Source organism: Camelus dromedarius, chromosome 10 (assembly GCF_036321535.1).
Source record: "Camelus dromedarius isolate mCamDro1 chromosome 10, mCamDro1.pat, whole genome shotgun sequence".
NCBI classification, from domain to species: Eukaryota; Metazoa; Chordata; class Mammalia; order Artiodactyla; family Camelidae; genus Camelus; species Camelus dromedarius.
In genome coordinates this window covers 35,591,013-35,606,968 of record NC_087445.1, presented here as the reverse complement: position 1 = coordinate 35,606,968, position 15,956 = coordinate 35,591,013, and the positions used below count along the sequence as shown (strand labels likewise).

At 36.8% G+C, this 15,956-nt stretch overlaps 1 protein-coding gene across 3 annotated transcripts in view; it reads right to left on the bottom strand.

The window, feature by feature from the left end:
* The window catches only part of PIP5K1B (phosphatidylinositol-4-phosphate 5-kinase type 1 beta), a 283,518-nt gene that overhangs the window by 61,527 nt on the left and 206,035 nt on the right, over positions 1–15,956 (bottom strand). For all 3 annotated transcript variants that reach the window (XM_031449831.2, XM_064490259.1, XM_010999784.3), the window contains exons 12-13: positions 6,911–7,066; positions 2,182–2,326 (exon numbers count right to left, since the gene is read on the bottom strand). In XM_031449831.2, the coding sequence (XP_031305691.1) occupies positions 2,182–2,326; positions 6,911–7,066 (301 nt within the window). The remainder of the gene's footprint in view (positions 1–2,181; positions 2,327–6,910; positions 7,067–15,956) is intronic.

Below are 15,956 nucleotides of genomic sequence, written 5' to 3'. Positions count from 1 at the left end.
AAATTCAAGGTACACGTTAATGTTAGGTATAAGTCACTTTAAATTTTTCTAGGAAGCTACCAAATTACTTTTACAGTTCAGGTGAGTTAAATAATTTATTGTGGGGCCTTGTTTGTTGGTCCTACAGTAGAGCTCTCCAAATGGAAGCCCAGCCAAGATTTGTGACTCACTTTGACATCTATTCCTTTTCCTTTGCCCTAGGTGGGCTGTCTCACCTGCAACCACCTAACTTGTATCTAGCAGAGACAGAAGAGAATAGCCACAAAAAAAGAATTTCCACAGGAGCTCCAGTTTCCAAACTTTAACTTGCCAAAAGACCATGCTAGAATTTATAAGTACGCATATATTAAAAATAATTCTACGATAGCGAGTCCTCTTTCTGGAAGTGAGTCAAGTTGCTAGCCTGGAGGTGGAAAATGACATACAGTGTAAGAAGCACTCTACCTGCACAAACTGACCTTGATTCTTGAGAGCTGGATCTCCACAAGAACCAGTTCAACATTTAACAGATAATTACTGAGAATGTATACACAGTAGTCCCTGTCCTACAATTGAAGCTAGTTAAAAAATTGCATACATAAAAATAGAAAAAACAGCTAATCCCACAATGTTGTGATCTCTTTTTGTAAAGGTATTGTCTATTACCAGAACAAATGTTTGAGAATATTTTGCTTAAAAAAGTAAAGTATCTAATAACAAATTAAGTTTCTATCTAAGGCATTGCAGTACCCCACCCCAATATTCAAATTCACATTAAATGTTCAAGAGTCAATGTACTAGTTTCCAGTTGTGGCTGTGATAAACTGTCATCAACTTAACAGCTTAAAACAACACAAATTTATTATTTTACAGCTCTGGCACTCAGAAGTCCTAAAATTCAAGGTGTTGGAAGAACTGTATCCTCTGTGGATGCGCTAACGGGGAATCTGTTTCCTTGTCTGTTTTGGCTTCTAAACTCTGCCTGCATTCCTTGGCTCGTGCCCCTTCCTCCACCTTCAAAGCCAATAGTGAACATCTTCAAATCTTCTTCTCGCTCTGACCTCTGCTTCTGCTATCACCTCTCCTTCTCTGAATCTAATCTTCCTGTCTTCCTCTTATAAGGACCCTGTGACTACATTGAGCCTATGTGGATCATTCAGGATATGCTTCCCATCTCCAGGTCTTTAACTCAGTCATATTGGCAAAGCCCCCTTTTTATAAGGTAACATAGTCACAGGTGCCAGGGATTAGGACGTGGACAACTTGGGGGCCATTATTCTGTCTACTGTGGATGAAAAATATTACCTGCCGTATCAGTAAACAAAGGATGCTGCGGCCAGCAAGTCATGAGCCACTACCGCCACCCCTGAAGATGAGCCGCAGAGAACTCAGGATGGAGACAAGCAGGCAGCCTGGCCTCTCCACCACCCGCAACAGTGCACCCTGAGGGAACTCAGGATGGGAAAAGAACAAGATACTGGCCCTAAATAGCTAGGTGCATTATTAAAGGAATGATTTCAGTAGGTCCAGACTATTGCATCTTCCCACACATAGAAAAGCACTAAATCCTTAACTTGAGGTATCTGATTTTCTTTAATTAACAGTAAATTTTTGATGTTCCAACTACCCGGTCTTTGTTGCAAAACTCCTACATATCCCGGTTCCTCCCCTGCCTCTTCCAAACAGTCTCTTAGAGCAAACTGAGAGGCAGCACCCCATGCTTAAGTCCTCACAAATGTCCAGTGAATAAAATGTAACTCTCAAATTTTAGGCTGGGCATTTTGTTTTTTTCAGTCAACACTACCATAGTTCTTAAGGTCACTCATACGAAAAGAGAATATTCCAACATCTTTGTAGCTATTTGTGTAACTATTAACCAAGAATGCTTGCTTAAAAACTCCACTCATAAAAAATTATTAAAATAAAAATGATGAAAGATCTGTCTTCTGCCAGAGAACCAAGTACGTAGTTTCTACAGCACATAATGATTAATTGTAAAGAAAAATCAGGAGGGTTTTCCCTCAGGTGTACTTCCTGGCACAGTAAAAATGAAGCATGTTCTTTCTTTCTCTTACTTACAGGGCAGGTGACGGTCACATCCTGGTTGTTAAGGATGATGTGTTCTCATTCGGAGATACAGGTCTAGCTATGATGTAGACGTGGTAACAGGCAGATTGGTAATTTGATCGCACTAAGTATTACCTGTTTGAATAAATCGCAGTCCTGTCGTGTGGATAATGTTCATTGACGTATAAGGAAGAAGATGAAATTGTGGTTGCCAAGGAAGCAGCCTCAAACAGCGATGGAGTGCTAGGCACCAGGTCTGGCCTGTGTCGGGATCCCAGCGCTGGTGACAAAAAGCAAAACACACACTCATGAATCACAGGAATAAATGCTGTTTTAGTGTCTCTAATAATTTAAATGACTCAAAAGCATTCATTTTACATATCAGGCTGCAAATTAAATTCTGAATTAACGGCGCTCTTCTAAACTGCAGCAGAAATGTAAAAGAGCTTCTTGCTAACGGGTTAAACAGGAAGGAAATTGCATTAATTTACAAAATGGCTTATGGAAATGACATTATGAATGTTCTTTTAAAAACCTAATAAAGCGATTGACTGTTTCAAAAGATGACATAAAGAGCTCCTAGGAGCTTAAGGAGATAATTTGACAGAGATTAAAAGGATGATTGGCAAATGTATAAACACACAGTGAACCTGCTTTCGCCTCTCGAGGATATGCACACGTCTGTGATTCTCAGTAGATCTCAGAACTCAGACATTCTAAAAGCCAGGAAGCAAATGCTTCACAGACTAACAGCCAGCTAGACCTTCACCCTGTGTGAGACCACACATCTCTCTGAATGTTATCCACAGCTCTGCTTGACACTGTATTTTAACAGCAAGGCTGCCTATTTAAAAATGAGAAGACCTTTTTTTTCTTTGAAACGTAAGTGCCTATGGGAATACTCAGGCAAGAGGCCTCCCTCGTCGGGAAAATGGAATAGTCACGGCTGAGCAATGACCCACGCCCACTCTCTCTGAGTCTGTGTGGTTTTTTGAGTGTTGAAACAGAATCATTTTTAATGACCCTATCCTAAACCATGGACAAATTTACATCCAGTCTTAGCCAGCCTGTCAGAGACAGTGTTTTGATTACAGGTCCAGCCATACAGAACAAAAATTCTTTGAAAGAGACATACAAGTTCCTAGAGACAGAACACTGTGTACGAAGCTTGTCTTTAAAGTTCTATAGTTGGACTCAAGCTGATTTTTTTCATCTCTGGAGATTTTTTTTTAATTTTATGGAACTACAACTGGCATATAACATTGTATTAGTCTTAGGTATACAACACAGTGATTTGATATATGTACATACTGTGAAATGTTCATCACAATAAGTTGAGTTTACATCCCATCACCACACATAGTTACAGCATTGTTTTCTTGTGATGAGCATTTTTAAGATCTCCTCTCTTAGCAACTTTCAAATATGCAATACAGTATTATTAACTCGAGTCACCATGCTGTACTGTGGATTCTTTTTAATCATTTCCACAGACTAAACTAAAACGGATGACAATAAATACAATAAAACCATAAGGTGTTTCTGGTATTCCTTTATAGGCACAATGGGCTCAAAATTATGTCTTGTCAGGAAGTGTATGCATGGAAAATGCTCCTAACAGGCACTATCACATGAGTATGATGTTTTGGATTTTGGTTTGGAGAGGGGTAGATGGAGAGGTGAGGGTGAGCACAGAAGGGCTGGACTCTGGACTAAGAGACCAGGCACACATTAAAACGTATGAGATGGTGCAGCTCTGCCTCTGATTCAGGTCAAAATAAAGAACTGCCATGATGAATAACGGATGATAATCATGCAAAAATGTAAGTAATGAAGTGCTCAACGTGCAAAAATCAGAAAGGCTTCAATTTAATAGGAGTTGGCTAGCAATCTTCAGAATACTTGATCCCACCACCTTCTCATTCAATACAGAGAAAAATATGAGAACTCTCAATAACAGAGAAAACTGGATCTGAAAAATAACCTTACATCAGATTCCAAGGAATCGCCACTAAATGTTATGCAGATGGCGCTGGACTGAGAGCAACTAATACAGTCTCAGGTCTTGGACATACTCAGCTTGACTTTATAAACCAGAAGCTTCCTGAGTGATGGGATAGAGAAAAATGCCATCTGTCCAGGGACTCAGGTCCAGGTCACACAGCACCCAGACAATGGGGAGCTGACCCCTCCACCCCTTGGGAGCAGTTCTTTGAAGCAGAGAACTGTTTCCTTATGCTCCCATATTCTTTAGTTTGTTTTTTTTTTTAAAACCAGTGTGGTGAGCAGAATTCTAGGATGATCCCCAATGACCTGTACTCTAGTATAATCTCCCTTTGCACGTGGGTGGAAGTTGTGAGTATGAGACATTACCCCGTGATCATTTTATCTAACGCGGCCAAAGGAATTCTGCAGATATAATTAAGGCTACTAATCAGTTGACTGTGAGTTAGTCAAGCCATCCAGGTGGGCCTGGCCTAATCACAGGAGCCCCTTAAATCTGTGTCTAGAGGTCAGAGATGGTGATGACAGAGATTCCAAGTGTGATGGGGACTGACTTGCAAGAAATTCTCCATTTGAAGATGGAAGGGGCTGCATGGCAAGGAATGAGGATGGTCTTCAGGGGCTGAACCTGGCTCCCAGATGTCAGACAGCAAAGACTGAGTGACTTCAGCCCTACAGCAGCAAGGAAGTGAATTCTGCCAATGACAGGATTAACTTGGAAAAGGATTCTTTTCCAGCACCTCCAGATGAGAACTCAGCTCAGCTGACACCTTGATCCCAGTTTCTGAGACCTCAATGAGCTGTGTCCAGAGAACCCAGGAAAGCCTTGCCAGTCTTCTGACTTATAGAACTGTGAGCTAATAAAAGGAAGTTACATTAAACGGCTAGCTTTCTGGTAATTTGTCACATGGCAACAGAAAATGAGTATGACCCAGACATACTAAGAATGACAGAAAACAAATGCTTAAAAACTAGAGGGAAATTTGGTGATGACTTGGTGCACTACGAAAGGGGAAGTCCCCAAGTACAGAGCATTGTAAAAAGGCTGACCTTTATAGCAAACTTTTAGATGCAGAGAATTGTCAAGATCGACTCATTTAAAAACAGTATGTTGACAGTTTTCAACGAATATGCTCAGTAGGTTTTTCTTCAACCTTCAGAGAACTTTTCTGGTGAAGTACCTTTAGAATTGAAGCTATGGGTCCAAGAGAATAGTTCATATGGAAAAAAGCTCACTTTGTGCACTACTTCCCATGTTTCCAGACTTTCCAGATGCTACGGAGTATATTTATCATACTTCCCCCCCCCCCCCCCCAGATTAACAGCTGGACTCACAACTTAAATTTTAGAAGATACATATATACATATATATACACACACACACATATATACACACTATATATATGTATACATACACACAACATATATATATATTGAGGTATAGCTGATAGAAGTCATACTGAGCATACTATTAAAAAGTTAAACTAACACAGTTAAAACATAGGTTTATCCTAGAAAACCAGGCAGTGTGGCAGAAGATGCCAATGTAGGGAAGCTTAGGGGAGAAGGGTGGATGCCTGCCAGAAACTGCCATCAACTCCGAGAGAGGAGCAAGGCAATTCAGTAACTCTTACTGAAATCACTAAATCTGGGTAAAGGTTGATTTATAGATGAGAAAGAAAGAAACCCAACAAGGCACACGTGGATAAGTGCTGCAGAGGGGAAAAGGGATGAACAAACTATTCTAAAGACTCTGAGGAAAAGAAAACCCCAAGAAGAGATCTAATCTTAAGGAAGTAAAAGCAATTTTCAGGAAATTTTGGGATTCTTAAAAGAATATACTGAAAATAAAATCTAAAATGTCACTTCTTCTTATAGGATTAGAAGATAAAATCCAAATGATTGACTCAATAGATAGCGAAAAACATTTGATAAAAATGCAACATTCATTCTTGATAAAAACTTGAGCAAACTGGGAATAAAAAGGAACTTCCTTGACTATGGGTATCAAATACAGCAAATTTCTTTCTCAACTGTGAAACACTAGAAGCGTTCCTTTTAAAATCAGGACAAGACAAGGCTGTCCACAATCAATACTTCTATTCATCATTGTACCAGAAGTCCTAGTCAGCAAGGAAGAAAGAAAAAAAGATGCGAGGTCTATGCAGTAGTAACTAACAGCCAGAAAGACCAAATCTTAAAAATACACTATTTGAAAAGACAGAAAATATATATTTATGTCTTTATAACTACCTGAGGAATAAATCTAACAAAAAGTAGGAATATAAGACATGCAAGGAGAAAATTATAAAACTGGTATTAAACTCATTAAAGAGGAACATAAAAAAATTAATTCACTGTCACACTGTGTATGTATAGTTATGTATATATATACATATTAACGTATGTGTGTGTTTGAAAAAAGTATATGCAAACAGAACAAGATCTACCAGTGACAACACCAAACCCTTTAGATTTGTTACCTTCAGGTAGTGAGATTATAGACCTCTGTTTCTGAATATTTTAGTATGTTCTATTTTTTTCTGTAAACTATGTGTAGTATTGTTTGTGTTTTAAAAATTGCACACAAACTGTGTCATACTGTAAATATCCTTTTAAAAATTAGTAAATAGACTGCTTTTCTTTTTAAATTGAGGTACACTCAGTTACAACATGTCAGTTTCCAACATACAGCATGTTTCACTCTCATATATATACATGTATTCATTTTAATATAATAGCCTTTCTTAGTGCAAATATTTTCTAATTTTTCTACTGTGAATTTATATTACTTGTATAAATAACATCACAAGCACTTTTTCTTCCTTTCTTTCTTTTTTTTTTAAATCCATGTCTTTACCTTCTTCATCAAGGCTGCTAAAACTTTGCCCTTCGGTCAGCAAATCATGCTTCTCGTCCTTCCATTCCTGGCTAATAGAGGACACAATCTCCTGGGACGTTGCCTTCAGGGCAGCGATGGAATTGCAACGTTTCTTAGAAGGTGAGGCCTTCAAAGCTAGACAGGAAGAAAAAGAGACAACTACAGTTATTGTAAAACCAAATTAATATTTTATTAAATTTTTACTTATGATTTATTAACATTTTAGTCATTATTTGAGTAGGATGCAAGAAGCTCTGTTTTATATACATGAGGAAAGGGAGATGAAATTGTGTTTTGGTAATTTTTTTTGTCTGAAGTGATTTGACTCAGCGCTATTTGCAACAGCCTGGTATGGAAGCAAACTAAGTGTCCATCAGCAAATGATTGGATATGGAAGATATGGTGTACATATATACAATGGAATATTACATAAAAAAGGAATAATGCCATTTGCAGCAACATGGAGGATTCAGAGATTATCATACTAAGTAAGTCAGACAGAGAAAGAAATATTATACTAATATCACTTATATGTGATATAAAAATAGTACAAATGAACTTATTTACAAAACAGAATCAGACTCACAGACATTGAAAAAACTTATGGATACCAAAGGGGAAAGGGAGGAGTGGGGATAAATTGGGACTATGGGATTAACAGATGCACACTACTGTATATAAAATAGATAAACAAGGATTTGCTGTAAGGAACAGGGAACTATATTCAGTATCTTGTAAAACTCAATAATGCAAAATAAAAAAATATAGATTTATACATATATAACTGAATCACTGCTGTACGCTTGAAACTAACACAATATTGTAAATCAACTATATTTCAGTTAAAAAAATAAGGTGACTTGACTTAAATCAGAGTATCTCAGAATAAATTCAAGTTGAGGTATCTCTACAGATTTTGAAATATCATCTTATTTGAGGTGAAACGCAAATGTTTGCTGCTAAAGAATTATTTTTCCTCCCCTGAACAATGTTTTTCTAGTGTTGGGAGGAGGCTGAGTGGGTTGATAAACACAGATGGTAAAGTAAGGAGAATTCTCATGACCCCAGTTTTATTAACTTGGGACTGGGAATTTCTTAACATGCCAATGTTTAATCTTATACTCATGTTGCCCAATTTAGCCACGTTACTTCTGGTTGCTTTTTTCTTTCAGTGACTTTCCACTGAAATTTCCTGCCCTTTGGGTCTCTTCTAGGTCATAGTTAGGTCAGATGTAAAATTTACTCCCGATCTTTGTCCAAACAGCATTCTACAACTTTTGAAGTGTGTTGGAAACCTGAACCAAGGCGAGAGTGCTTCACCATCAATCACACTCACTGAAGGCTGTGACTTTACCTTTGATATGTCAGTAGGACCTACTTCAGGTGCAGCCAGACCATCCTGATTTACATTCACTCTTTGCTGCAGTAACTTTTCTTGGCTTAACACTGTTAGAGAATTTCCTTGGAGGGTAGGGGGAGAGGGAAGTTAAAACTTGTGTATGCTTTCCCCTGGACTTGGTTTTGGCAGTGTCTCTCCTTCTGTGGGGGGTCTGCAGACAGGGATAACCTGACAGCAGATGCATTAGTGTGATTATGTTTGGCTTTGGGAATCTCAGAGCTTAGACTCCACCGCTTATGAGGGCCACTTGCCATCAGCAGCTTGCAAGAACTTAATTGGAGAAGGACTTTGGGACACACAAATGAGGAAAGAATAGAGGGCAGTATCTCCACTTAAAGAGGAGGGAAGGCTTATGTGTCCCATGAGCAGTCTTAAAATCACAATAACATAATTATCATAATCAATAACATTTGTAAAGGGCTTTAGAGTTTAGAAGCCAGCATTCATATTCAGTCATCGAGGGAGGTAGGCTCTATCTATAGGGCCTTTTAGAGGTCCAGAAACTGACAGTAGAAAAGCTGTAACCCACTCAAGGTCACAAAGGTACAAAGCACAAGACCAGGTGTCTTTCTTTAAAGTTGTCCAATTGGTGGTTCCTTTCCTAGCTCTTTGGCATTCTATTTTCTGGTTAAAGTGAGGGGGAAAAGATAAAACTAGAGTTTATTTTTCTTTGACGGGAGGAGATTTTGAAAGTTTAAAAATTGATCAAAATGGATTTTAATGGTAAATAAGTGGACCAGATAAGTCACATTTCCCTTAACTCCTCATCCTATCAAAACAGTGGTCACACTTGCTTTTACAGGCGTGAAGTAATTATCCACACATTGGCTTTTGCTTTAACATTCTGTTTGCTAACTTCTATAAACCCTCAACTCTCATCTTTCAATGTGGTCCAGCTGACCCTTGAACAACACAAGTCGAACTGGGAGAGTCTGCTTACATACAGAATTTTTTCAGTAGTAAATACTATATATAGTACTACATGATCCAGGGTTGACTGAATCCCTAGATGCCGAGAAACCACAGATGTAGGGGGCTGGCTCCAAGTTACATGTGGATTTTTGACTGTGTGTGGGGTCAGCTCCCCTAACCCCCCATGATGTTCAACGGTCAACTATATTTTAAAATTTCTAAGCCAGGGGAATCTCAAAAGTGGCTCAGAGAATGCTAGAAATCCCCGAGATCCTCTCAGAAGGTCTGTGATGTTAAAACTATTTCCATAATAATATTAAGAAGCTATTTATCTTTCTCACTCCCATTCTCTCCCGAGTATTCTAGACGCTACATGACCTATGGTATCACCACAGGCTGAATTCAGAAGCAGATGTGAGAATCTGGATGTCTTCTGTTAAGCCAGAATTAAAGAGTTGAAAAAATATAAAATAATGCCACTTATTCTCACTCAATTATTTTTATGGAAAATATAATTTTTTTGGGTTACCTAATTATTCAGGTTTTTTTATCTTAATTTTTAAATTTTATTAAAAATTTGTTCCCAGTTTTATTATGTGAAATTACTACAGTTCAACTGCACATACACATTATATTGCATGTAAATATGTATACAGTATACTGCACATTTTTTAGTTTTCATATATGTACTAATTATTGTTTCTAAGAACAGATTAGATATTTAGCTTTTTAAACTTACGTAGTTATCAAAGGAATAAAGCCAACTACAAAATAAGAGTCAGTAGAATGCAGTAATCCAACCATAAAGGACAGTCAAATGTGCTTACACAAAATATAATTATTTTTAATAATCACTTTTTATGTTAAAAATTTTAAACTTCTTTGTTAATACTGACTTCTGTTAATATGCAATTATTTTTTTACTGTAACCTTGTAAGAATTAATGAATATTTAAAAGTTTCCTCAATTTTAAATCCTAACAGGTTAAATATAGATGGATATAATCTACATAAATAAAAGCTCTTTGGGGCCCTCAATCATTTTTAAGAATGTAAAGCAGCCCTGGATCAAAAGGTTTGAGAATCTCTTAGCTCTTGAATCAATGCTAATTCTCTAAATTGAGAAACAGCTAGGATGAAAAGAATATTGGCAGCATCATGGAAACATGAATGAGAGGAAGACGCTCAGAGAACTGTCTGTACTTGTGGCTTATAATGGACTGAAGGCCAAGAGTCCCCCAGAGAAATAGCTCTTTGTTCATAATCAGCATCACATACAATAAGGAGCTGAGAAGACCCCAAAACAAACCCCTGCCAGGACCACACAGCACCCAAAGAAAGCATACTGTTGTCTTAAATGGTGACTCTTTCTTAAAGGAACTGTCTGAGCCTCACTCAGCGGATAAGGACTTGAATGTTGCAGAAACTGAATGCCTCAGTGTCTTCTTTTGACTAGATAATCTCAAAGGATGGTTTGGGTTGCTGGTTACTTTCTTTTGTGTCACAGAAACTCCTGGATTTGTCCTTGGCTAAACGATGTCTGGCGATACGTATCCTGTATCTATTTCCAGCCCTACGTCCTGCTATTCAATTGCCTCTACACCTTTCTTAATGCTTTTCAGCTTACCCATTTGCCATTCCCTGAACCTACCATGTTCATTCCTACCCCTGGGCCTTTACACATGCTGTTCCTCCTACTTGAGATGCCCTCTGGCTTCTCTTCCTAATAAATACTGGCTTACATTTTTAGGACTTAGTTTAAATATTGTTTTCTCTGCGAAGCTCTCTTTGTGAAGACTGGTCTTTTTTCTCTCTGCATACCAAGAGAAGCATATGCAAAAACTCTATTAACAGTTGCTTTATTACATTATACATCTGTTACATGTTCTAATCCCTGACCCAAAACAGACTATAAAATTACCAAGGGAGGAACTAATTAATTTGCTTCAAAAAGGCTTTCTACATTATTAATGCTTAGCATAGTGTTACATACATAATAGGTGTTCAAATGTTGGTTGAATAATGAACTATTGTTCTGAAATTTTAGGACAGTTCATTTTTAACTAATTAATGTACTATTCTATTCCCTTCAGGAAACTAATGTTTAGTACTTTAGACACATTATCTGGGTAGAGAATTTCAGTGAGGCTTCAACATTACCATGACTAATATTTCCAGAAAGAATTATAGAGTTTTGCAAACAGTATTACATTGACAGCATGACTTAATTCTGATGTGGGATAAATGGATTTAAGATGGTTAAAAAACCAAAACTTGAAGACCGGGTACTGTTTTCTTGAGGGTGGAAGTCGGGGTGGGGAGGAGAAACTTTCACCTACAAAGAAAGAATACCTGTAGGAATTAAGGGCTTTAACTTATCAAGCATAGTTGATAAAGCATTTTGGAGTTGTATTTTAAAGTGTCAACTTTACTAATTAAATTGCTACCCTTTGAAATGTTGGTAGTAGATGAAAAGTCCATTCATTCATTCAGCTATTTATCAAATAATGATTGAGTGCTTAGGATGTGCGAAGGAAATGTGCTAGATTCTCGGAATATATATGAGGACGAAATATAGTCCCTACTTTTCAGGAACTCAAAGTCAAATGAGGGGAACAGAACAACAGATCACTATGGTAGGGTATGGTCAGTGCTATGAAGGAAATATCATCTGAGCTGAGACGTGAAGGAACACCAGAGGAAGGATGGAGATTGTTACAGGCAAGGGGACAAGAACACGTAGAGACATGGAGGCAGCCTGGAATGTCAGGGGTACCTGTAGGGAGTTCAGAGCTACAGGAGCCAAGGGGGTGGGGTATAGCACGGAACGGGCTGTGAGAGGAATCACAGGAGAGGGAAAGAGAGGCCACATCAGAAAGGGGCTCAGAAGCAAAGTTAAGGATTTTGTGGACTAGGGAATCTATTGAACTTTTTATTAAAAACATTTTTTTTTAAGTGTGGAAGTGTTTTAATAGGAAATTAGCAAGAGGAGATTTATATTTTAAACTGATATGTCTGTCTGCAGTGGGGAGAGACTGGATGGGATGGGGATATGACTGGAGGTAAAAGGCAGGCTCCTGAGCAACTTGGGGGCAATCCAGAAATTAGTCCAACATTTGTGGACAACTGATTTTTCAACAAGGGAACCAAGATAATTCAATAGGGGAAAGAATAGGCCATTTAACAGATGGTGCTGGGACAACTGGATATCCACATGCAAAAGAATGAAGCTGGACCCTACTTCACACCAAAGATTAGAAATTAAATCAGTATTTGTAAATACTATATCTAATAACAAACTTGTGTCAAAAATATATAAAGAACTCTTATAATTCAACAGTACAAATAACCCAACTAAAAATGGGCAAAGGATTTAAATAGACGTTTCTCCAAGGAAAATATAAATGGTCAATAAGCACTTAACAAGATGTTCAATATCATCAGTCCTTAGATAAATACAAATCAAAACCACTTTGAGATGACCACTTTATACTCACTAGAAAGTCTAAAATAAAAAACAGACAGTAACATATCTGGTGAAGATCTGGATTCCTCGTACATTCCTGGTGGGATTGCAAAACTGTGTAGCTGCTTTGGAAAAGAGCCTGGCATTTACTCAAAATGTTAAACAGAGTTACCATCTGACCTAGTAATTCCATTCCCTGGTATATACCCAAGAGAAATGAAGATATATGTCCACACAAACCTTGTGCATCAATGTTCACAGCAACATTATTAACAATAGCTAAAAAATGTAAACCACCCAAATATCCATCAACTAGTGAATGGATAAAAAAGATGTGTTATATCCAGACAATGGAATATTATTCAGCAATAAAAAGAATATAGTACTACAAGATGGCTCAACCTTGAAAACATCAAGTGAAAAAAGTCAAACACAAAAGACCACATACTGTATGCTTCTGTTTGTGTGAAATATCCAGAACAGACAAATCCATGGAGACAGAAAATGAATGAGTAGTTGCCAGGGGCTGGAAAGAGGAGGAATGGAGAGTGACTCCTAAAGTGGAATGAGGTTTCTTTTCAGGGTAATGAAAATGTTCTAAAATTAGATAGTAGTGATGGTAGTACAACTTTGTGAATATACTAAGAATCACAGAATTGTACATCTTAAAAGGGTGAATTTCATGGTATATGAATTATATCTAAATAAAGATGTTCTAAAGAGCAAACTAAAAAATCAAAGTGTAAAAAAGTCAATAGATTTGACTACTTGAGAAGTAAGAGACTTGTTATATTAAAAAACATGATAAACTACAAACTGGAAAGATTTACAACACACACCATTTCATGGAATTGAGAATGCCAGTGACTGCACCATTAATTTATATACACCACTAAGAAAACAAAAGCTGCCAAGATGGGGAAGCTCATGGAGAAGCCTTACTAAAGCTGAGATCCCAAAGGCTACATCCTCCATAAACCCACCAGGGACCACAAGGAAACTCATGTTTTTCACCCATGTCAAAGGGTGAAGGGAGGTGGAAAAATCTTCCTTGAAAATTTGAACTACAAGCTGGTATTCACACAGGATTGCAAGCTCAACAAATACTATCTCATGGGCCATCTTAGGCAAAAAAAGGCCTTAATCAGAGAACTTAATTTATAGTCATCTCACTTTGAGACCAATTTTAAGATACCACTGAGATAGTCAAATGTGAAACAGAAGCTTTTCTTAGAATAAAGTAAGATTAAATAGGAACTGGTATCTTTAATATGTAGAGTTAATATAAGTCATTTGGAAAAATAATAAACACCTAATACAAATGAGCGAACACTGCAAAGCTCAATTCTCAAAGGAATTACAAATGACTAATAAACATGAATGATAGGTGAACTTCACCAGTACTTAAGAAATGCAAAATAAAACAACCAGATAACATTTTTTACTTATCAGAGTAGCATAATTTAAAAAGAGTAATTCTGGCTAAGAGCTAAAACAATACAGACTCTTGTTGAAGTCTAGAGTGGCATAATCTTTCTGTGTAGTTACGTGCCTTTTAACCCCCTACTACTTCTTGGAATCTATCCTAAATAAATAATCATAAGCTTGGAAAAATCTATCTGAAATGATGTTCATAAAAATACTATTTCATTAGAAATAGAAAAAGGAGAAACCATGTAAGTGCCCAATAATGAAAGATGGTTAAATAGATTATGGCATATTTATATAATTTTAATGTTGTATTGCAATTTTAAGTAGTGTTTTTGTACACTATATAATGATATGGGAAACTATTCAAGTTATGTGAAAAATAGAGGACATATATAAATTTGTACATCATTATGCTTCTGTTTTTATAAAAATACACAACACACAGAAATATAGATAGGAAGTTTATCAGAATATTAGTAGTGGAGGATCTTAACAATTTTTCCAAAGAAGACATACAGATGGCCAATAGGAATGGCTAGTATCAAAAAGACAACAAATAATGTGTTGGCAAGGGTGTGAAGAAAAGTGAACACCCATGCACTGTTTGTAGGAATGTAAATTGGTGCAGCCATTGTGGAAAATAGTATGGAGATTCTTAAAAAAATTAAAAACAAAACTACCACATGACCCAGCAATTCTACTGCTGGGTATTTATCTAAAAAAACCAAAATCACTAATTTGAAAAGATATTTGCACCCCTCTGTTCAACACAGCATTATTTACAACAGCCAAGATACGGAAGCAACATAAGTGTCCATCAATAGATGAATGGATAAAGAAGATGTGATATATACATATATACACAATGGAATATTACTTAGCCATAAAAAAGAACGAAATCTTGCCATTTGTGACAACATGGATAGACCTAGAGAATATCATGGTGAGATAAATCAGACAAAGACAAATACTGTATGATTCCACTTACAAGTGGAATCTGAAAAACAAAGTAAATGATCAAACATAACAAAACAGTAACAGAGCTGTAGACACAGAGAACAAACAAATGGTTGCCAGAGGGGAAGGGACAGGGAGAGGAAAGAAATAGGTGAGGGAGATTAAGAGGTACAAACTTCTAGCTACAAAATAAATGAGTCATGGGTATAAAATACACAGTTTGAGGAATCCAGTCAAAAACTAGGTATTATATTTGTATGGTGACATATCGTAACTAGCCTTATGGTGGTGATCCATTTGAAATGTATGGAAATATTGAATCACTATGTTGCATAACAGGAACTGTCACAGCATTTGTTTAAGGTCTATTAACACTTGAAAAATAAACAATAAATTTCCCTCTGAGCACTGACTTTGTAGCATCTTATGTTTTTCGAACATGTATTTTCATTTCCATTCATCTCAAGTTTTTTCTGATTTCTCTGTACTTTCTTCTTTGATCCACTGGTAGTTTGAGAGTGTTGTTAAATTTTCACATATTTGTGAATTTTTAAGTTTTCACTCTTTAGTGATTCATTCCATCATGATTAGAAACAATACTTCGTATGATTTCAATCTTTTAAAGTTTACTAAAATGGGTTTTGAGGACTAATATATGGTCTATCCTGAAGAATATTCCATGAGAATAACTACCGTTAACATTTTTATATAGCCCATTATAACTTTCTTATGCCTTTGGTATGCAGACCAATAACTATATATGTGAATAAATGTATAAGAACTAAATGTACCTTTAATGCATCATTTAAAAAATTTTTAATTGAAGTACAGTCAGTTACAATGTGTCAATCTCTGGTGTAC